Genomic DNA, 18,972 nt, shown 5'->3' with positions numbered 1-18,972 from the left:
ATTCCAACTTTCTCCTTTTAATGGTATACATCACCTCTCTTTCTTTGCCCACTCTTCGTAATACGGTCTCGTTGGTTATCTTGTCTGTCCATGATATCCATGATATCCTTAGAATTCGCCTGTATAGCCATATGATGATATGATGATAGTGCGTGATTATTTAAATACTGTTTTCCCAACAGATGGATAGATAGGCAAGAAAGTTTACATTGGCCAGCAAGATCTCCTGATTTAGCCACCCTTGATTTTTTATGGTTTTGGGGTATTTTTTGGAGTTATATTAAATATAAAGTATACATAAATAGACCAGGGAATATTGAAGAATTAATAGATTCAATTCGAAATGAGGTAAGACTCATTCTCTCTGAAACCTTAAATCAAGTTTTAGAAGAATTTTAATACCACCTTGGTTATTGTCAAAAAGTAACCGGTATGCAGTTTTAATATTTAATTTAATTGTAACTATTGTGTTACTCAAAATTAAAAAAAATGTAATAAACATTGTATAAAAATTGTAATAAAATTATAATAAACATTTCTCTCTAATTCACGAACTGATGATTTTATGTGTCATATATTTTTAAAATTCTTTTTTAAAGCAAAATTGAAAAACGAAAAAGGAGTGTTATCGTTCCATCTAAAAAACATCGATGACGTCATGTACATGAAAATGGTGACGTCATCAGTATTTCGAATTATGTAGGCCTATGCGCAATCCAAAATATAAATCGACCTGTCCGAACATTTCGTCAAAATATTTTTAATTACAATAATATTGAATTTATGCAAACCTTTACGTCCTCACTGTATAATAACCTTACCATGGAATATTTGAATTGTTTCAAATTCTGGATAATTTTTAATGAAAACTCTAGCATTATCACAGTTTTCCGAGTAGGCGAATACATAATGGCTCTTATGTCCCCTGACTTCGTTAATTCCGTCTCCGTTTCCGCTGGGCAAATTGGCTACCAACATTTGTTCGTCCTGAGTAGTGAGATGATAGAACATTGCGAAACATTCATTTCCATAACAAACGACATCTCTGGAAATTAGGCTTACAAACTTTACGTGCCCGACCTTCGCCCATCTAAAACATAGCGTCTTACAAAAACAGTATAAAGACGAAGTGGAACTTTTGATATAGGTAATAGTAATAAGATTAAAGAAACTGATTAGGAAAAAAGGGAAAAGGAAAAGCTTAACTCCATGTTTTGAAATTTTATAAATATCTTCTAAATATCTTTTGGAATAATGTTAATAGAAAATTATATATTTTATAATTTGTGATTTATTCCCAAAAGGTATTTCAAATTATAGAGTACTTCCTATGTTGTAATTATAAAATATATTAAATATAGCTAAATTAATCATTATTAGTAGTACTTACAGGACTGGATTATCTGTACTTTTCATAATTCATACGATACAAAGTTCTACGTTTCATTAGGTAAATGAAATTTGACATACTGACAATAGTTTGATCAATCAGATTTCTATGGAAACTTATATTATTAACCTAAAAGGAGTCCATAATTAATTTTACACTGTTATTAGTTCGTAATCAATGAGGAGTTTCTTTATTAATATATATATATATATATATATATATATATATATATATATATATATATATATATACTACTACTACTAAGGATTTCCACAGTTTTCACTGTCTTCCTTCACTCAACCGTTTTCTCCAATTTTCCCTGTCATTCCAGTCTCCATCTCGCAGGGTTCTTTTCTCCATAGCCTCGTCGATTTCATCTCTGAATGACCTTCGGGGTCTTCCTCTCTTTCTTCTTCCAATCGGGCTCCATTCTGTGATTTTGTTTATCCAGCGTCCTCTGTCCGCTCTTCTGACGTGGCCGTACCAGGATAGTCTCTTCTCCTCTATATAGTCGATTATGTCTGATTGCACTCCCATTCTCCGCTTAATCTCTGCGTTTTCAATTCTGTCTCTTTTTGTAAGTCTACAGCTTCTCCTCAGGAACTCCATTTCTACTGCTCTTATTCTACCTCTATTTCTCTTGTTTATTGTCCAGTTTTCGGACCCATATGTCAGGATACTTCTTGTCAGGGTGTTATATATTCTCTTTTTTGTCTTTATCGTAATGTTCTTATCCCACAACACTGAGTTTAGTTGTCTTATACAGTTTCTTGTTTGTCTCAGTCTGTTGTTTATATCTTCTTCTGTTGTTCCCTGGTTCGATATTATGGTTCCTAAATACTTGAATTTATCTGTTCCATTTATTTGTCTTCCCTCGTCTATCTCTAGGTTTCTCATATCCTTGTTTTCTGTTGTTAGGTATTCGGTTTTCTCTAAGTTTATTTCCATTCCGTTGTTTTTATATTCTTCTTCTAGTTTTCTGAGCATAAAGCTGAGATCTTCTTCATCTATATATATATATATATATATATATATATATATATATATATATATAATAAACTAAGGTACACTCGAAGAGTGGTGGGTTTTTCGGTCAAAGTGGAGAAATAAAAGACAAAGAAGGTGGCTACTTCATCTATTTATTGAAGACGTTTCGCTTTCTGCTCAGAAAGCATTATCAGTTCATCTAAAAAGAACAATATGAAACCAAACATCCATAGAGAAGTTACAATAAAAAGTGTGTTATCTTACAAAGACATGTAGCAGTCAATGATGTTAAAAATATGAAAAAGCTTACGAAACTGGACATTTAGAGTAAAGTTGTATAAATCAATTAATTGAAACTTGGTATAGTTTGCAATTTAACAAAATTAGCACAGCAAAAGAACATGTGATAAACATACATGTATATAAAAAAGTTATTATAAAAACTTAAGAGTAAAAAACATTAGGTTTATTTTAAAGTGTAAAGAACTAGAAAGATCATGAGAAAGCACTTCCAACAATTTATTTAATCAATTAGATTTTAAATTTAACTTTAGTTAACATTATAAGTTATTTAAGATTAAAATAGTAATAAAGATAAAATGAAATGAAATGATTTTTTATTCATCAAATCATTTTATCTTTATTACTATTTTAATCTTAAATAACTTATAATGTTACCTAAAGTTAAATTTAAAATCTAATTGATTAAATAAATTGTTGGAAGTGCTTTCTCATGATCTTTCTAGTTCTTTACACTTTAAAATAAACCTAATGTTTTTTACTTAAGTTTTTATAATAACTTTTTTATATACATGTATGTTTATCACATGTTCTTTTGCTGTGCTAATTTTGTTAAATTGCAAACTATACCAAGTTTCAATTAATTGATTTATACAAATTTATTCTAAATGTGCAGTTTCGTAAGCTTTTTCATATTTTTAACATCATTGACTGCTACATGTCTTTGTAAGATAACACACTTTTTATTGTAACTTCTCTATGGATGTTTGGTTTCATATTGTTCTTTTTAGATGAACTGATAATGCTTTCTGAGCAGAAAGCGAAACGTCTTCAATAAATAGATGAAGTAGCCACCTTCTTTGTCTTTTATTTCTCCACTTTGACCGAAAAACCCACCACTCTTAGTGTACCTTAGTTTATTTTGAATTGACGGTCGTACTCCTTTTCTCGATATATATATATATATATATATATATATATATATATATATATATATATATATATACATATATATATTCATATACAAAAATAACTTTATTATACCCAGAGATAGGAAGTTGAAAGAACCCTAGTATTTTACAGTATTGTCCGATTAATACACGTTTACGTCTTAAATGTAAAGGATCGATGTTACTCAGATGTCTGTAAAGTTAGCATATCCATTCTATAAGGAGAAATTCAGAACAACACTATAATTTATTGCTAATTAATTACGGAAAGAAAAAAATTATTGCTGTAGACCTTTCCGAGAAATAGTGGGTATGCTAACTTCACGGTAAAACTAGCCTAGCCAAAGCTATATCTCGGCAAGGAAAATGTGTATAGGGCCCATCTTAGCGGCATATTTTATTGCTAATTAATTGCTGTTGATTGGTATATTAATCAATACCCCAAAACTACCCCATCATTCCCTAGCTGAAAACACACCTTTGGAAAACCCAGACATCGGCCAAAAAGCGTACCGTAAGGAATTGATTGCTAATTTATTGCCGAAGTTTTACACCATGAAACAATATATTGCTGCGACTGTTTCCGAGAAACAATGGCTATGTTAACTTTAAGGTAAAGGAAGGTGGATAATGAGAGTAGGCATGCAAGTAACGATAAGTATTGGTGGGTTTTCGATAAACAGTTGATGAAATCCTTGGGATTGGTTTTTCTTTATAATAACGTTGAGAAGCGGTAGGGATGAATCAGTTTCCACCTCCAAAGTGAAATGGATACTAGAATGTACACCATTCAGATGGGTTTGAAAAGACACCAAAGCATCTCTACCATGGGGCCAAACGACGAATGTATCGTCAACATATCGTAGCCCACATGTGGGTTTGAGCATTGATGTAGATAGTGCTCGGGTTTCGAAATCTTCCATAAAGATATTAACAGTTACTGGAGATAGTGCCCTATTGGGGCACCATTCATTTGTCTGCAGAATTGATTTTGTAAGATGAAATAAGTGTTGGACATCAATGTTTAATGAGAGATAAGTGGTCTTGCTGGATACTGTATTTAACAAGAACGGCTACAAGGAAATGGGTAGCTCACAAATCTCTCTAATGGTGGAGGAATTCACCAGGACAAAGACAGGCAAAACAGTTCATTACATAACATTCGCCAAAATTTACGGCAGACCTAATAAGCAAAGACAGGAAAACAGTCAAAGCCATAGTAGGTCTTCTAACAGGGCACTGTAAGCTGAATAGGCACTTGAAGCTGATGGAGTTATCAGATGATGACCTGAGTAGATTCTGTCACCTCGAAGAAGAAACAGCAGAGCACATTCTATGTCAGTGTGACAGTTTGGCAAAGGTGCGGTTCTTTGCATTAGGAGAAGAAAATCCACCGACAAATAGCTACATGGAAGGTACAGTCTCGAAGCTATTAGACTTTTTGAAAAGGGACAGGCTAGAGAATGTTGTCTAGGACTAGATAACCACAATAGATCTGAAAAGGTCGCAGTAGAATGGGCCAAAAGGCCACCTCTCTAAATCTATCTATATATCTACTATATTTAGTTTTCAGAATGTTTTGAGTTTCGTCTATAGGAATGTTTGTAAAGAGTGAAACGATATCAAAACTTACTAGAATGCCTGACGGTGAGATAGGGTATTGTTTAAGAAGTTCCATGAAATGAAAAGAATTTTTGACAAAGGATAAAGCATTTTCGGCAAGAGGTTGTAAGGTTCTGGCCTAGTACTTGGCCAATGCTTTTGTAGGGCCGTTGTATGCACTGACAATGAGACGTAGAGGAATATCGGGTTTATAAATTTTGGGTAGGCCATATATTCGAGGTGTTCCGATTTTTAGATATATTTCGATTAAGGCCGACGAGCTGGTTCTCCTGTGTACTTATAAAAAAAACTATAAATTTGATAATCATTTAAAAGTCCGTTAATTGGAAATATTGGCGTCAATTTAGGTCTGAGTGTCAAACCGCTGCACTTTTCTTACATAAAATTGGACGTTAGTTCTTTTCCCATGGTCAGAATTGACATATATCTAAGGATTCTTTAGAAAAAGTGCCAGTTGGATGGCTATATGTTCTGACAATTTCGTGAAAATAAAAACTTAATATTTCGTTCCAAATTTAATTTATTTCGATTAATCCCGATGTGCAGATTGAAAAAAATATGTATATGTGCTTATGAGAAAATGCACCGTTTGCCCGGAAAATGGAAAAAACTGTAAATTTATCAATTCGATTTTTTCTTTTTTCCGCCAAACTGTGGATAGGGGATAGTAAAAAAATACACGTTTGAAATAAGCTAGATAAAGTGCATCTACCAACGTCAATTTTTTTTTGAACTTGCCAAAAATGTACAAGAGGGTGGTACCCTTGGATTTTTTTCAAAATTCAATAGCCGGGTATATTGGGGTCAATTTAGGTCTGAGAGTCAAACCGTTGCACTTTTCTTACATGAAATTGGCCGCTCGTTCTTCTCGCAAGCTCAGAATTTTACTACATCTAACGGTTAGTGAGAAAAAATGTCAGTTGTATGCCTATATGGCCTGAAAATTTCGTGAAAATAAAAACTAAAAATTTCGTTCCAAATTTATTTTATTTTGATTGAGCTTGACGTCCTGATTCAAAAAATATATATGCTTATGAGAAAATACAGCGTTAAGTCGGAAATTGAAAAAAAACTATGAATTTGATCATCTTTTAAAAATCCTTAATCGAATATATTGGTGTCAATTTAGGTCCGACAATCAATCCGTTGCACTATTATTACATACAATTGGCCGCTCGTTTTTCTCCATTGCTCAGAATTTTCCTACATCTAACGGTTCGTAAGAAAAATGCCAGTTGCGTGCCTATATGCCCCGAAAATTTCATGAAAATAGAAGCTTAATATTTAGTTCCAAATTTAATTTATTTCAATTAAGCATTACATGCAAATTCAAAACATATATACACGTACTTCTGAGAAAATTCACCGTTTGGCTGGAAATTAAAAAAAAATAAAAATTTGATCATCGTTTAAAAATCCGTTAATCGGATATATTGAGAAAAGGGAAAAAACTGTAAATTTTCCATATCGATTTTTCATTTTTCCAGTCAAACTATGGTTCGGAGATGGAAAAAATACAAATTTTCGGAATCAGCTGGATCAAGTGCATATACAAATGTCAAAAAACGCTTTGTTAAAATTTCAATTTGTCGAAAAATGTTTAAAGAGGGTAAGTACTCTTTGATTTTTTCAAAATTCATAATAAAAGTTAATATTTCGTTCCAAATTTATCCTTAGGCGATGAAATTACTCTGAACAGCTGCGTGCAGCTTTGATGAACTGCACTAAATATTTACAGTTAAAAAAACGGAGGAAGTGCTCAAAAGTAAAAATGTTTATATCGAGTATCAAAACAGAATAAGACTAAGAATATACTCATAAGCGAAGAAGAAAACCTGGAAGACGAAAGAGGTAAGGGGAGCAGACGAGCGGGAAGACAAACCACCAACGATTCTTGAAGTTAAAGATGCAGTTAAAAAACTACGCAGAAACAAATCACCCGGAATAGATAATCTCCCAGCTGAACTATGTAAAGAAGGTGGCCATGATACCATTACCATTATGGCATTACAGCAGCTTATAAAATAAATATGGACACAGAAATCCCTCCCCAATGATTGGAATACTTTGCACCATACACAAAAAAGGAGATATCTTTGAATGCTCTAACTACAGACGAATTACGCTTCTAAATGCAGCGTATAAAATATTTTAAACAGTACTATGTCACCGTATGGCACCATATGCAGAACAAAAAGTAGGAAAATACCAGGCTGGTTTCAGAAATGGTAAATCTACAATTTATCAGATTGCAACCCTGAAACAAATTTTGGAAAAAAATACTGGAATATGGCATTGATACTCATCACATATTTATAGACTACAAAGCAGCCTACGACTCTGTGAATAGAAAAGAAATGTTCAAAGTAATGAAAGAGCTAGGAATACCAAATCAGTTGGTAAATTTAACAAAACTAACTCTTGAAAAAGTTGAATGTAGAGTACGAATTCAGGGGGAACTGTCTGAATCTTTTAAAACAAATAATGGGCTGCACCAGGGAGACTCTCTCTCCTGTAGGTATACTGTTCAATCTGGCTCTGGAAAAAGTAATACGTATGTCACAAATCACAACCACTGGTTCAATATATAATAAATCAGTGCAAATCCTTGCCTGAGAACGGAAAACGCTGTACGAGAGGCGTATGTAGCATTAAAAGAATCAGCTATAGAAATGGGTTTAATTAATAAACACCAACAAAACGAAGTATATGAAAATAAGCACGCAACCATAAATCCTACGACCACTCGTTAAAGAAAACGAAGTCATCAAAGCAGTGAACGAATTTCTATACCTGGGAGCGCTCCTTAACAATGAAAATAATACTACCGCAGAAATAAAGCGCAGAATTTGTGCGGCCAACAGATGCTATTTTGGGCTCAATATCCTTCTTAAATCCACAATTATATCGAGAAATACAAAAATAAAACTCTACAAAACAATAATACGCCCAGTCCTAACATACGGTTCAGAAACTTGGACTCTAACAAAAAATAATGAAAACATGTTAGGATGTTTCGAAAGAAAAGTACTAAGGCGAATCTATGGAGCGCTCCTTGATAGACTCATTGGTCAGAGAAGAAGAGGAAGACCTAAAACAAGGTTCCTTGATAACATCGATGAAGACATGAGAAATATGGGAATACGTGCTTTGCGGAGAAAGGCACAGGATAGGGACAACTGGGAGAAATTCTTGACTAGGCTAGGACCCGCGCAGGGTTGTAAAGCCAGAATGATGATGGTATAGGTACTCATAAGCGGAAGTCTAGGTCTGGTACCTACCAATTAATTACAAAATGAGATCAGACATGAAGATGTTTGAAGCAAGTATTTTAAAACGAAAGTCATTTTTTGTTCTTGGAATTTAATTTTGTATTATTCCGAAACCGGAATCTTTCGCGGCAAATAACTTCGAGACGTTCCAAACGTAAGTACGTAACAGATATTATGAACAAATGTAATTAGGGAAGTCGATTACCCATATAGATAAAAGCAACGTTAATGCTAATCTTTGGGTTATACCTAACTATAATATGCTAATTTTTTTATGTTCATTTGTTGAGAATATAAGTTTAATTTAATAAAAAATTATTTTATATTCTGTTTTCAGTAGTACATATAGGTAAAATAATCGTTTTATATAATAATCGTTTTTAAGACTATTTAGAAATAATCTTAATAGTTGATTTTTACTGTAGCAAGTCTGGATTTCAAAAGATATGTGGATATTTTTGTAATCAACTATTTATCTTTTAAATTTGACAGATGTCATTAAAGGTGTAAACAGTGTAACATCCATTTATCTGTAATTTAAGCCAATTATAACCAATTTGCTGAAGAAAAAATATTAAAAATACTTGGACAAAATACTTGTGCAAAACTCATAAACTCAAACTTTTGTGGTGGCACTTCGCCGCCACAGTATATTGCTAATTAGCAATAAACTGTGACTTCGCCATTTTCTAATACCATGCATATGTTAGATAGAGATAGACGATAGACCATTTTTGAGAACAAAGTGAATGCAAGTTATAACGTACCAGAATGAGATACACTATACAGAATTGACATTTCCCTATTTTGACACATTGACGTTCGAATTAGATGATCGGCACCTTTCGCCTCTCGGGCTTCGTCGTTGACGAGTGTGGTGTTTCATTTTTAGCTGGGTGATTTTTTATGTTGTTTGATGTTATAAAAGACTGTATGATGTAAAATTATAAAATAATGTGAGTTTTTCGTAAATTACAGTGTTTTTCTCAGTGTTAACGCTATTCCTAAATTTATTTAAGAATATTTAGGGGATTTTATCTCTTCGGCATCTTTGCCTAAAATTTGACATGGCGCTGATGTATTTCTAATTAGGCAAATAATTGTTGTAGTCTGTTTAACTATGAGAAAAACATAGCTAAACAGTATTAAATACAAACAAGTGGCTTTTAATTTATAAAAGTTATTTATGTGCAATAAGTTTAAAACTGGATGTTTTTAGTTCTTGGACAATGGAGGAAATAACCTCGGGACTAGATCCCGACGAACTGATGGATCTAGACGAACCTGAAGGTTCCGATCTAGACGAGGATGAGGAAGACCTCATAGACGACCACATTTCCTCACCATTTATTTTATCATCTGCTCCTGGATCCACAACCAATTCAGTTGCTTCATCTCCAATAAGTGAAGAGTTTCCTCCACCTTTCAGTTTTTCAGGAAAACCACTCAATGTCAAACGGGGCCGTGGAAGACCAAGGAGAGAAGGAGGTAAGTAATATCTTCTAGAGTTTTATTTCATTTAAGTAAACTGATTACTTTCCTTGTTTTTAAAAACAGTATGTGGTTTAGTGACAATAATATACATATTGTATGGAGGTGACTGAGACTACCTCAATCAAATTATACTAGTACTCAGTTAGGTAACGTTAAAAAGTTAGAGATGACTTATATACAATATTCTTAAAATTGTGTATGAATTTCATCCAGTCTATAAAATCTCAATTTCACAAAAGTTATTTTGAAATAAATATATTTATATATATTTCCTTTTATTTAAGTATTTCATTAGGAATAAATCACAATTAAAAAATATATAGAATAAGGAGACACAGCAAAAAAGGAATTTTTTTAACTTGTCAAAAAACAAAGCTTAAATTTCTCTTTTTGGAGACAGAAAGTAACTTTTAGGGTATTATAAATTTGAAATATAAATAGCCAACAGTAATTGGGAATTAAAATTATAAATATGTAGTGTTTACTGTTAAACAGTGAAAAAATATAACAAAAGTTTTCAATAATATGTATTCATATAATTATCAGATTGGTGGAATGCCCCCATATTTTATATAAGTACAAAAAACCTGTATTGGTAGTGTTTCTCAAAGGTAGTAGTACCATTTTTTATCCTAATGAACTACATTCTAACTTTGAAAATACAACATACCAATTTCCCTTTGTTGCGTCATCGCCCAAGTCAATTATAATTTGATCAAACACTGCTTCAAGTAAAGGTTCTTTTGATACAAAAGTGTCTATAATTGAAACTACTAATAAAATGTTTTTCCATTCTTCTACAGGCAATGCACCTATAAAAAAACTCATCAGATAATTTCTAACATCATTTAATTTGTAACTGTCATTTCTTATTCCCACGAAATTTTTAATTTCAGGCCAAACCAGTCCAATTAGATTTAGATCTATGTGTTACAGTGGCAGTAGTAATATATGACCAAAACTTCTAATAAAATGGTCAGTTGAACATTACCAAATTTAGGCTCATGTACTTTATTCAACTCATATAACTGTGGACTCATTTCATCATTGTATGCCCTATTTATTTCACTACACCATATTCTCTTGTGTTTATTATTGTGATATGGTGCCTTGTCTAAAAAGTTTATCAGTAAGCCAATTCTGGTAGTTCTAGAAGTTCGTATCCTTGTGATAATTACTGAATCTAGATTGGGATTTACAACTCAAATACGAATCCTAAACAAATCTATTCTTATTACCAACAGCGATAATTAACCTTTGTCCTTTGGAAACTGGCTTAGACCACTATAACTGTTCACTCCAATTGTATTCCTTTACACAATCTGAATGGAAGTAAGTCTTATATATGAAAATAATTGTTCAATTTTCTCTATGAAATTGTTTTATTTTTCAGAGATAATCTATTCTTAACTTGCATAATATATCGTGCCTTTCCATTAAGATGGAAAGGGTTTTTTATTCAATGAAATCCTATATTATGAATCTCTTTTTTGCAGTGTTTCTCTGCTTCCAGTGTAACCCATTTCTTCTACAAATTTTTGTATTTAATCATTTACCTATTTGTAGGTTGAGAGGTTGACATAATAAGCCTTCATCAAATTGGTCCATTTTTCAGTTTGGATACTTAGTTTGTTTTTTTTTTAGACAGAGAAGAGAGCTTACTTCCTCAATTAACAGGTTCCTTGCCAACTTGTTAGAGCAATGTCTACCCAGAACGCAATAGGTGTATACAATAAGTCACCTTTGACTTAGTTTTGACATGTTTGGAAGATATCTGTCAAACTGAGAGCTTTAGACAACTGTCCAGTTAACTAGACATTCAATTGATATATTTTGACAATATTCATTCCAGTTAAAAGCATCCAGTTAACTGGACATACAGAAAAACTGATTTTTTCATTAGTAATTAGAATGTAACAAGAAATAAAAACAACTATATGAACTTGCAAAAACTTAAATCAAGAAACAAAACAAACTATGGGAATTAACAATGTTTAAAAAAAACCAAATTAAAAATAACATTTTAAGAAGAACAAAAAAATATAAAGAGAAACTAAATAAAAATACATTTATTTTATTTATTCAGATAGTAATTTTGAAACATTGAGTGACACAACAAGCATACAAGATGTGAAGAGCCGAAGAGGAGCATGCTGCGGATCTGACCATCTTCTACTACAGATAAAATAAAGATGTAGAATTCAGAGAAACAGGAGGGAAAGACGGGAACAAAGAACAAAACAGCTAGATATACAAAAATTGAAACAAGATGTCAAACAGAACTATGAGAGAGAAATAACACAAACACTGACAGACACAGGCAGTCTAGGCACCGAAGAACATTGGGAAGAAATCAAAACAAAAGTTATTGACACAGCAAGAAAAATCATAGGCAAGAAAAAGAAAAATACAAAAAGGGATTTTGGATATTTCTGTTGAATAAATATTTAAAAGACAAAAAAGTTAACACAGGCAAGAGCTAGGGGAAACAGACCCACAGTTGAATTAGAGGATGATATTGAAACAGTAGAAAGTTTCACATATTTAGGAGTTGCATTAAACACGGATGGAACAGAAAAACCAGAAATCCAAAGAAGCATAGTAAAGGGAAACAAAGCTTATTTTTCACTCGATCATGTGTTCCGCTCCAAAAGCACACACTGGAGATCGAAAATCAGGGTCTACAAAACTATTATGAGACCAATAGTATGTTATGCATGCGAGACATGGGTGATGACAGAAGAGACAAAAAGAAAACTGGAAGTCTTCAAAAGAAAAGTCCTAAGAAAGATATTTGGACCTATTAACGAAAACGGAATATGGAGAACCATGAACTCTACCAACTGTTCAAAGAGACACTGATCTCAGAATTCGTTAAACTTCAGAGACTTCGCTGGGTTGGTCATGTAGTAAGAATGGAGACAGAAAGATTGCCGAAAAGAGCCCTAGATAGTAAAATGCAGGGCGCAAGACCAAAAGGAAGGCCACAGAAAAGATAGGAGGATGAAGTGGCAGTGGACAAGCAAAATTTGCTAGACGTGAGAACCTGGAGAAGATTGGCGCAGGACCGACAAGGTTGGAGGCATAGTTTGGAGGAGGCCAAGGCCCGATTTGGGCTGTAGCGCCATTGGAGAGAGAGAGAGAGAGAGAGATCCTTATTTTGGGTGCCAGAGTCGTGAGAAAGGTAGAAGTTCATTTTCTGCTGTATTTTCTGTTCAAACTGCTCTACCTGATACATTTGAGAGGAAGTAGTTCTTGTCAGCTACGTCATCATCACTAGAAAAATCCCATTCATGTCTTTTTCTTATTAGACTACTTGGCCTGAAAACAAATAATACTGTTGAGAAAAAACAGACTACATGAATTTGAAGAAAAATAGAACAATCTTACAATGTCACATAATATGCTGATAGAATCTACTTAGTGGGACAACAATACTGCAAAGAAACAAACACACAAAAAGATATTTCTATTTTACTCCATTTCATACGAACTCATATCCAAAAGAAACATTAAAAGTAAATATGTAAATATTTCCACCTAAAACAATATATGCTACAAATTAATCTTATAAATAAAATTCTTTTATACAAACTCATGAAACCACCTCTAATCTACATAATCCCTGAAACCAATTCAAAACCTAATAAACTGAATAAAAGTACTTACCCTGGCATGTTAAAATTGTCTCCGTTAGTTACTCATTGCAAAAAAAAACAAAATTGGTCTTTACTCACAAACGTCAAAATTCATACTGATTTTCATTGATTTATAATGTACATTCAGCACAATACAGTCTGTAAGCAATTTTCAAGTGCTTGAAAAACTTGACTGTGCATATTGAAAAATTAAAAGCCAAAAATATCATTCACCTTTCATCAAAATATCATCATATTTCTAGGACAAATCTTAGGTCAGGGCTCTTTTCAAAATCTTTAATACAGTGCTATATTCCACTGTTTGTTCCACAAAGTGGGTTCTCATTAGAAACTCTTGCATCCAGTATACTGGATGTTGGCAGCCAACCTGTTACATATCCTTTGAACTGATTTTAAGCTTATGCCTGTAAATAATATGTAATTTTTGATTGACTGAAGTTGGAAAACAATTTTTTATTTAAAATAAAAGGAACATTTATTGCTTCTAAAGTAAAAATAATAGTCAATAAAGCAAATTGTAAATTGAATAATATAAAATGTATATTAATTTTTAATTATGTTTTATAATGATGCATTATGTTTAATTTATTATTAAATTAATTACCCGTTAAATTAGCCACACTCTCTTGCATTTTTTAAGATTTACTAAAAGTCTTAGCTTCTTCTGTAGTAAACTTGAACACATTAAAAATAATTTCTGGTGTTTTGGACCCTAAACATTTATTTTTCACCGAATGTTCCATTTTAATTCCAACATTTATATGTTCTTCTTCAAAGAAATAGTTAATTACTTGACAACACTGCAGAGAATTTGGTTTGCTTTGCTAAACAGTTAAATGTGAAGTAGAAATATTAAACATCAAACCCAGCCTTACAGATTTTTATTACTTAAGTAGTGTTAATAATGTTAACAGTTATATCAAATATCACTGGTGGACATTTGTATTGATTTGAAATAATAAATGTATTTTTTATCCCACAATAAATAAATAAGCATGAAAATTAGATTTTTTAAATAATTTTTTTTTATTTACATTTACTTGCTCAGCAACTATGGCCACTGGCATGGGGGCGATTACAAACAACATTACAAGATCGTTATTATTATTAGCATTAATAAGTTAGGTCATAATAAAAATATTTTAGAGTTTATGATACAATATTTTTCTAAAAAACTGAAGAACTCTGTTATCTGGTTGGGATCACTGAGAATGTCACCTAGCTGCGGTTTAAGATTTAGCTGTCATCTTACTTCACTGTATGGATGACATTTGATAAGAATTTGTTTCACTGTTAGTTGGTACTGGCATGTTTGACTGTTATGCCGGACATCTGTTGTCATCAGGAAGCTGTGTGTTAGTTTGGTGTGACTTATTTGGATTCTTCAAATAATCGAAGGTCTTGTTTAGATAGCCCCCTAGGGCCAGTGTATAATGGCTTATACAATGAGCTCTGGATTGCATGTAAGGATGTATTTAAAGAGCTCCAGTGGGTTTGCCATAATCTCCTGGTGAATTTATATGCTTATGTTTTTAAATCTTTGCCAATTTGGATGTGAGTTGTTGATGTGGTATCTGTTAAAGCCGTTTTAGCATGCTGATCTGCGAGTTTGTTGTCAGGTATACCAATGTGGAATGGAATCCATATAAAGTTAATCTTAGTGTTTAATGTAGAAAGGTGGTAAGAGTGATGGATATTTTGTACAAGGGGATGATCAGTAAATAATTCCTAAATAAATAAAATAGAAGCCAGAGAGTTTAATGTTTCAATTACAATTGTTTATACAAAATACCTGTAAAACTCTTTTAGAATGTGTTTACTCAACTAATTTATTTTGCTTATAAATATTTATATAGGTGGATACATTTTTAATTGTATCATCCAGATATGTATAAGACCCGTGATAAATCGCTGAGTCCTCCTTATCTTGAAGTATATTATCATAAGCAGTTATTAGTATCTCAATAAGAATGATTATGATTATGAAAGATTGATGATTATTTAAACTACCTGGTTAAGGAATTATTTGGAAAAAATGTTATCATTACTGTCCGCGTCCGTTGTTGGGAGTGTCCGTTGAAGGGAATTAAAGGTTACAGTATTTTTACATGAAGTATTTTTGTTTTAAAAACCGTCCGTATAGTGGAGGTGTTCATTCAAGAGAGTTTACTGTAACTCGTTTACATATCGCTCTATAGTTCTCTCAGTTGGTTCTGTCCCATTTCTTATAAATTGGTAGAATATGATTATTATTTCATTATTTCTGGTTCTATACCACCTTCCCCTTTAGTATTTCGGTTTTTACTTCTTTTGTGGCTTCGATGACTTCTTTCTCTATTCTCTGTGTCATGTCTTATTCTTCCTTTTGGCCTTACTCTAAGTTAAATTTACAGGTGTAATACTCTTTCCTATACTTTTACTGACTTCATATTCTTAATGCTTATCGTGGTATTTCCATCTTACCACCTTCCCCTTTAGTATTTCGGATTTTACTTCTTTTGTGGCTTCGATGACTTCTTTCTCTATTCTACGTCATGTCTTATTCTTCCTTTTGGCCTTCCTCTAATTTAAATTTACAGGTGTAATACTCTTTCTTAGACTTTTACTATTTCATATGATTAATGCTTATCGTGGTATTTCTATCTTTTATGCAGCATATTTCTGTTTTCTTTTGCCTTTTTAATGTTTTGATCTTATTGTTCATGAATCTACTGACACTTTTATAACCTTCATTTAAGCGGTTACCAAATTCTTCCAACAATTTTTGTTTTACGTCTCTTACTGCCTTTTTGACAGCAATAATTCCTCAGAATTCTTTTACTGATTCGTATATTACTTCCTTTAATTTTTCCCATTTTCAACTAGTGTTTTCTTATCTATCATCATATTTAGTTTCTTTATGTTTATCTTACAATACTATAAAAATAATGAGAATTTCTAATTTTTAACAACTTTTGCATGTTTCACGACTAAATCTGCATCTAAAAAGATCAAAAATAAACTGGAAGAAAATGAAAATTTTCACCAAAGTGAAAACATTTTATGAGCGGAACTTAACCAAGATAAGTTTTTAGGAGTATTTTTGCACGCTGATCACGAATCCGTTGTTAAAATAAGTGTATCTATTGTTGTTTGTGAGTTATACAGTTTTTATAAATTTTCTTAAAAAGAAGAAGTGAGTATTAGTTTTAACTGCTGAATTGTAGTCCGTCATCGGTATTACTCTACCTATTACAGTTTTTTCAGTGTAGACGGACAAAAATAATGTATTCTATAGGATCGAAATTTATTTTAGTATTATTATTTTGATCCAATACACATCTTATTTGACGATGATACTCTAAAGTTAGATAGATAGATAGATAGATAGATAGATAGATAGATAGATAGATAGATAGATAGAATTTATTCATCTAGAAATTTATATAATGTATACAACATTACACAAATTTATCTGACCTCAAAATAAATATTATATGTTATACAAATATACACATTAAAAGTTTAGTACATTAAAAATTACATTAAAAAAAATACATTACAAATTCTTCAATATTGTAAAAAGCATGGCTAACTAGAAATGTTTTTAGATTTTGTGTTTGAACTTGTGTGTGCTGGTAAATCTTGTTTCAGATTAGAATATCTGAGAAGAAATGGACTCGATTGATACTTTAAACTTTATTGTTCTTTACACTTACATCGGTAATAATTGACTGAGAGCCTGTTAAGGGCAACTGTCATACACTTGACCTTTGGCGGCGTTGCCAGTACAGTGTTGTCAGGTGCATTACAAAAAATGAAAAGTAAAAATATACGAACATAACTCCCCCCTTTGAAGGGACTTCAAAGTAACATACAAAGATTAATGAAAGTAAATACACAATAGTAATACAAAAATAAAATGGAATTGTCTTTAATGGAATTTAATCACTAAAATAAAAAAAAATTTAATTCACTGTGTCCTCCTCTATAGGCAAAGGACATAAATGTCTTACAGAACGGATCACAACTTTTGAAGATGTTTTCACTTCTGCCACTCGCGAAACTCCATCCTTTCCAGGGAACAAACGTAGAACTCTTCCCATTGGCCACTTGCCTGGAGGTTGTTGATCATTCTTGATTAATACTAGTGTACCAACAGCAATCGGAGTAGCCTGGTTTTTCCATTTATATTGAAAACGCAGTTGAGAAATGTATTCTTTTGTGAATCGTATCCAAAATTGTTGATATAATTGTTGGACAGATTGTAGTCTAGACAGCCTGGTTGGCGGAGCTTCTGATACGTCAGGTTCAGGAAGCATTGTAATTGGACGACCAATTAAAAAATGTGATGGGGTAATGGGTTCTAGGTCATTAGGATCATTTGATAAGGAATACAGAGGTCTCGAATTTAAGATTCCCTCAATTTGAACAAGAAGCGTATTGAAGTTTTCATAAATTAAAATTCTATTTAACATTGTTCGCTTTAAAAAATGTTTTGTGCTTTTTACTGCTGCTTCCCATAGACCACCAAAGTTGGGAGAATATGGGGGTATAAAATGCCAATGAATATTGTCTTTTGACGCATATTGAGTAATAACATTTTCATTTTTTAACAAGAATATTCCAAATTCTTTTAATTCATTTCTCGCTCCAACAAATGTGCTACCGTTATCTGAATAGACATCTGAAGGTACTCCTCTTCGAGAAGTAAATCGTTTGAGACAAGATAAGAAACATTCTGTTGTTAAATTTGATACTAATTCTAAGTGAATTGCTTTTGTGCTAAAACAAACAAAAACACAAATGTAACACTTTAAAATTTTGCATCCTCGTCCTGCCTTATCCTTTAAAGGAAATGGTCCGGCATAATCAATGCCTGTAAATTGAAAAGGCAAGGAGGGTTTAATTCTATTATCTGGTAAACTAGACATTGGATATGTAGCAAAAGACGGATTAAATTTAAAACATGTAATACAATTTTTTGTTGTTTGCCTAGCTAAACTACGTCCACCTATTGGCCAATAAAATTGTCGTATGGATGCTAAGAGAAGTTGAGGGCCAGGATGTAATAAAGCAGCATGCTTATGTTTAAAAATTAATTTCGTCAAATTGTGCTTTGAAGATAATAAATATGGATGATGTTTATATATTTCTAAGGAAGTAAATTTAAGCCTACCGCCCACACGAAGTAAACCTTGTTCATCAAGAAATGGTGATAGAAAACTCAGTTTGTGTTTTGGGGGTAATGATTTATTTTGTTCTATAATTTTTATTTCCTCTGCAAAGGATTCGAATTGTGCTAATTTTATTAATTTCAAATTAGCGTAATTTAATTCTTCAACTGATAGAGATCCATATTTTCTCTCAGATTTAGA

The 18,972-nt window shown here is 32.2% G+C and overlaps 2 protein-coding genes across 7 annotated transcripts in view; one reads left to right on the top strand and one right to left on the bottom strand.

Annotated features, from left to right (window-relative positions):
• Positions 1 to 1,466, bottom strand: part of LOC140439297 (cilia- and flagella-associated protein 43) — a 62,176-nt gene extending 60,710 nt beyond the window's left edge. The window contains exons 1-2 of the mRNA XM_072529123.1: positions 1,391 to 1,466; positions 822 to 1,090 (exon numbers count right to left, since the gene is read on the bottom strand). Of these exons, the coding sequence (XP_072385224.1) occupies positions 822 to 1,090; positions 1,391 to 1,416 (295 nt within the window). The 5' untranslated portion in view covers positions 1,417 to 1,466. The remainder of the gene's footprint in view (positions 1 to 821; positions 1,091 to 1,390) is intronic.
• Positions 1,467 to 9,176: 7,710 nt separating this feature from the next.
• The window catches only part of LOC140439295 (uncharacterized), a 106,515-nt gene continuing 96,719 nt past the window's right edge, over positions 9,177 to 18,972 (top strand). For 3 of the 6 annotated variants that reach the window (XM_072529121.1, XM_072529122.1, XM_072529119.1), the window contains exons 1-2: positions 9,178 to 9,418; positions 9,682 to 9,950. In XM_072529121.1, the coding sequence (XP_072385222.1) occupies positions 9,692 to 9,950 (259 nt within the window). In that variant the 5' untranslated portion in view covers positions 9,178 to 9,418; positions 9,682 to 9,691. Of the gene's footprint in view, positions 9,419 to 9,681; positions 9,951 to 18,972 lie in introns of all 6 variants that reach the window. The other 3 variants (XM_072529118.1, XM_072529117.1, XM_072529120.1) reach the window with 2 other exon arrangements.

The sequence above is a fragment of the Diabrotica undecimpunctata genome, chromosome 4, assembly GCF_040954645.1.
Source record: "Diabrotica undecimpunctata isolate CICGRU chromosome 4, icDiaUnde3, whole genome shotgun sequence".
NCBI lineage: Eukaryota > Metazoa > Arthropoda > Insecta > Coleoptera > Chrysomelidae > Diabrotica > Diabrotica undecimpunctata.
The sequence above is the reverse complement of the archived record's forward strand: the minus strand, read 5'-3'. Positions and strand labels throughout refer to the sequence as shown.